At 48.6% G+C, this 5,000-nt stretch overlaps 1 protein-coding gene across 1 annotated transcript in view; it reads right to left on the bottom strand.

Annotated features, from left to right (window-relative positions):
• Window positions 1-5,000, bottom strand: part of LOC125487501 — a 39,711-nt gene that overhangs the window by 24,908 nt on the left and 9,803 nt on the right. Inside the window, exon 6 of the mRNA XM_048619104.1 lies at window positions 1,287-1,373. Within this exon, the coding sequence (XP_048475061.1) occupies window positions 1,287-1,373 (87 nt within the window). The remainder of the gene's footprint in view (window positions 1-1,286; window positions 1,374-5,000) is intronic.

Genomic DNA, 5,000 nt, shown 5'->3' on the forward strand with positions numbered 1-5,000 from the left:
GGTTAGGGTGGGTTAGCCATGGGAAATTACCCATAGTGCCCAGGGATATGCAGGCTTAGGTGGGTTAGCCATGGGAGATGCAGGGCTATGGGGGGGGCAGTGGGTCTGGATGGGATGCTCTTTGGAGGGTCAGTGCGTACGCGATGGGCCGAATGGCCTCTTTGCGTGCAACAAGCGTTCTACGATTCCCAGAGAACACAGCAGAGGAGCAAATAATTGAGGGGCCGTTTAGAGAGGTAGCACAGATGCAACGGGGCTGAACGGCCTGTTTGTTTTACGACTCTGCAGTTATGTCAGTTACTCTCGCGCTCACTGTCTCAGGTGATGCTTTGTCCCTGGGCATTCGACAGGATCCTACATCCTCCAGCATCCATCTCCACTCCGTCGACAAGGTCAACTGGTTAGTGGGTGGTGGGGTGGGGTGGGGTGGGGTGGGGGTGAAGGGAGGGAAAGGGATGTGGTGGATGCTACACCCATCCAGGCTGGGTGCACCTATGATGAAACCTCTGATGGGTGTTGAACTTGCCCAACAAGACCACATCTTGACAACATTGATGTCTCCACCTCCCCAGCCATACCCCACACAGCCTGTCAGTTTCAATGCACCAGGCCAAGGCTGTACCTTCTATCTCTTTCACAAGGAACGACACAGAATCTCCTTCGCTCTTCCACCCATCGAGTCTGCACCAACCTTCTGAACAGCAACCCAACCAGACCCACCTCTATTCCCATAACCCCGCATTCCCCATGGCTAACCCACCCTAACCCACACATCCCTGGGCACTATGGGTAATTTCCCATGACTAACCCACCCTAACCCGCACATCACTGGGCACTATGGGTAATTTCCCACGGCTAACCCACCCTAACCCGCACATCACTGGGCACTATGGGTAATTTCCCACGGCTAACCCACCCTAACCCGCACATCACTGGGCACTATGGGTAATTTCCCACGGCTAACCCACCCTAACCCCCACATCCCTGGGCACTATGGGTAATTTCCCATGGCTAACCCACCCTAACCTGCACATCTTTGGGCTGTGGGAGGAATCCAGGGCACCCAGAGGAAACCCACGCAGACATGGGGAGAATGTGCAAAGTCCACACAGACAGTTGCCAGAGGGTGGGATCAAACCCGGGTCCCTGGTGCCGTGAGACAGCAGCGCTAACCACTGGTCCTGCAGACTCTGGCGGACGAGGACAGAGCGACCCCCCACCCCCCCCGAGGGCATTAACGTGCCGCTGGCGGCACCTGGGCTGAAATGCCTGGCTCCGAAACGTACCTGCACACCCGCCAGCACCTCCATATTGACTGAAGACTCCTTGGCAGCCAGCACTAGGATGGAATGAATCCCACCATGTACGGTTTTCTGCGGAAGGGGTCGGTGGGGGGCGGGGGCAGAAAGCGGAGAATGGTGAGACAGAAATGTCTGGACTGTAACACCGCAGCCGATTTAACGACGGGTCGGATGATAAGTGTAAAGATGGCGCCCAGAACGGAACATGATACTTCAAATGTGGTCTGACCAACGATTTGAGGAGGTTTAACATCAGTTCCTTGCTGTTACACTCTATGCCTTTATTTATAAATGCATGGATCCTATAAAGCTCCTTAACAAGTGTTTCAACTTGCCTGGCCAACTTCAGAGAATTACGCGTTTGAACTGTGAGGACATTCAGTGCCTGTGTTCCCCCCTCAAAGTCATACCATTTAACCCTGCATTGTCTCTCTACGCTTCTTCCACTAAAATGCATTACCTCACATTACCCTGCATTGAAATTCATCTGTCATATGTCTGCCTGTTTGACCAACTTGTCAATATCTCTCTGAAGTCGCTCAGCGTCATCCTTGCAATTCACAGTTCTCCCTAGCTTAGCATCATCCGGCGATGGCCTAGTGGCATTATCACTGGACTGTTGATCCAGAAACCTGGGTAATGTTCTGGGGACACAGGTTCGAATCTTGCCACAGCAGGTGGTGGAATTTGAATTCAATAAAATATCTGGAATTAACAATCTAATGATGACCATGAATCGATTGTCAGGAAAAACCCATCTGGTTCACTAACACCCTTAAGGGAAGGAAACTGCCTGGCCTACATGTGACTCCAGACCCCACAGCAATGTGGCTGACTCTTAACTGCTGCCCCAGCCAGCGATGCCCTCATTCCATGAATGAATTTATTTAGAGATTTTTGCCCTCAGCATCCATCTCCAAATCGCTTATATCAATCAGAAACACAGCAACACAGTGCCAACACCGATCCCTGGGGAACACTACTTTCAACTCATCTCCAATCTGGGAAGTGCCCACCTATACCTGTTTCCAATCCTTTAGCCGGCTTCTAATGCACGCTGCCAGGGACCCATCAATCCCACACGTTCCTGGTTTACTAACCAGCCTGGCATGTGGGACTGTAACAAATCCTTTGTGACACTCCGAACTTCCTTCCCTGAAAGGGACATCGGCGAATCAGATCAGGTTTTTACAACATGGCAACAGTTCTATGGTCACCTTACGTCACAAGTAAGGGTTAAATCTGAAGTGGACAGAGCGAATCTCTCCATTTCTCTGTATTTTTGACTGGGGACTGAAAAGGGAAGTGGCCTGTTTGGAAGGCAAGGTTTACACAAGGAACTGCTGTGCTGTTTAAAAGGGGTTGGGGGGGGGGGATCCTGCCACCCGTTGTATGTCACGTTTATTCAAGGAGGTGGGGAAAGAGGTTTGTAGACGGGCTGGCACCAGCCAGAAACAAGTGGCTGATTGGTCTGTAGATGACCGATGACAGCAACTGTCCGATTGGCTCTTGAGCAGCTAAGCAGCTTGTGGGCGCGAACAATACTGGCAGAAGCCTTCGGACTTCTGGAAGAGTAGATGATGTGCCCACGCCCTGTGCCGTGCAATGTGGCCTCTTTGTAAAGAGGAAGAAATCAAAACCGAACAACACCGAACACCTCTTGAGCCAAGGAAATTCTGCTCGGTTGAGCCGCAGCATGGTGTAAATGCCGAGTGCAGCTATGTGTGGAAAGCATCCGGAGACCACAGCCAGAAAGGTTCCCTCTTTCCCCTCTCTCTATCCATGTGGGAAAAGACAGAAAATCCCAGTAATATGAAAAGAAACAATTCATACAGGAAGATACGCAGGTTCGGTCATCAAATTGAAGGACTGACATTATTGTAAAGACAATAAGAATACAAACATTAGAAGGTCTGCTGGAGATAAAGGACTTTCCACCTCGTGATCTGGACTTCTGATATTCAGAATTTTGTTCACCTGTTCTATACATTTTTCCCAGCCAAAATAGATGTGTTAAACTCTCTTTCTTATGCCTGTCTTAATTGTGGTTGAGAGTTTTTTTTTCTCGATTCATTCACGGGATGAGGGCATTGCTGGCCGGGGCAGCATTCATTGCCCCATCCCTAATTGCCCAGAGGGGAGTTCAGAGTCAACCCCACATTGCTGTGGGTCTGGAGTCACATGTAGGCCAGACCAGGTAAGGATGGCAATTTCCTTCCCTAAGGACATTAGTGAACCAAATGGGATGCTCCCCCCCACCAACAATCAGCAATGGATTCATAGTCATGAATAGACTTAATTCCAGATTTTTTTTTAATTGAATTCAAATTCCACCATCTGCAGTGGCAGGATTCGACCAGGGTCCCCAGAACATTACCTGAGTATCTGGATTAATAGCCTACTGATAATACCACTACGCAGGGTGAGTGTGTGTGAGTGAGTGAGTGAGTGAGTATGTGTGTGTTTGTGTGTATAACAGTGGGTGTGTATGAGTGAGTGAGTGTGTGTGTGTGTGTGTCGGTGTGAGCGTCTGTGGTGAGCATGTGAGTGAGTGTGTGTGTGTGTGTGCATATGAGTGAGAGTGAGTGAGTGTGTGAGTATGTGTCAGTGAGTGAGTGAGTGTGTGTGTGTGTTTGTGGATACAAGAGGGTGTGTGTGTGAGAGAGTGTGAGTGAGTGTATTAGTGTAAGTATTTGTGAGTGAGTGTGTGGTATCTGAGTGAGTGCATGTGTGTGTGTATATGTGTGTGTCTGTGCGCATCTGTGTATGTGTGTGTGCAACTGTGTGTCTGTGTTTATGTTTATGTGTTTATGTATGTGTGTGTATTTATGTGTGTGTGTGTGTGTATCTATGTGTGTGTGTGTATCTCTGTGTGTGTGCATGTATCCATGTGAGTGTGTGTGTGTGTGCATGTGTATCTCTCTGTGTGTGTGCATGTATCCGTGTGTGTGTGTGTGTGTGTGCGTGTGTGTGAGAGAGAGAGAGAGTGTGTGTGTGTGTGTGTGTGTGTGTGTGTGTGTGCGCGCGCATGCATACGTACGTGCATAATTGGGGTTTGAAGGAGTATAGTTTAAGTTACGTAAATTAAAGACCTTTTCTTTCACTGTTCGTGTTAACATTCACAAGTGTTACAGTAGAGGTATTTTTACTGCTCCGAAAGACACCTGATATAGTTTGTCTTTTGTCCTGGATTGCAGTCAGTCAGGCAAAAATTGGGTTTTCAAGGTTTCACGATAAGTTTTACACAAGTGTATGACAACTTGTGTAACAGTGGGGCATGATTACACCTGTACCCTTTCCCGTTAGGTTGTGACATCTGTAAAGCCTTCCACAAACATTCCACGTGCGGAGAAATTCAATTCAAAATCCCACATCAGAGCCAAAGAGCAACCTCCTGTACCTGTCAAACAGTGAAAGAAAAGGCTTTGATGGTAGATTTGTGTGAAATCGGTCGCGCTGCACTAATTCAGTCACGGAAAGGCTCAGGCTGATGTCAACAGACGGATTGAATCAGAAAGCAAATTTTTTTTCTTTAACTTTTCTGGAATTGTCTGCAACGAGTGAAAGGAAGTGGAGTTTTAAATGCCTTGACAGGTCCCTTTGACAGTCCAAATGCATTCCTGCACTCAGGTGGGTCTATTTAAATGTCCCACGTCACACCGCACTTCTCCCACACAGTGCCTTGCTAAAGGAAGGCTC

This window comes from Rhincodon typus, chromosome 42 (genome assembly GCF_021869965.1).
Source record: "Rhincodon typus isolate 14 chromosome 42, sRhiTyp1.1, whole genome shotgun sequence".
Lineage (NCBI taxonomy): Eukaryota > Metazoa > Chordata > Chondrichthyes > Orectolobiformes > Rhincodontidae > Rhincodon > Rhincodon typus.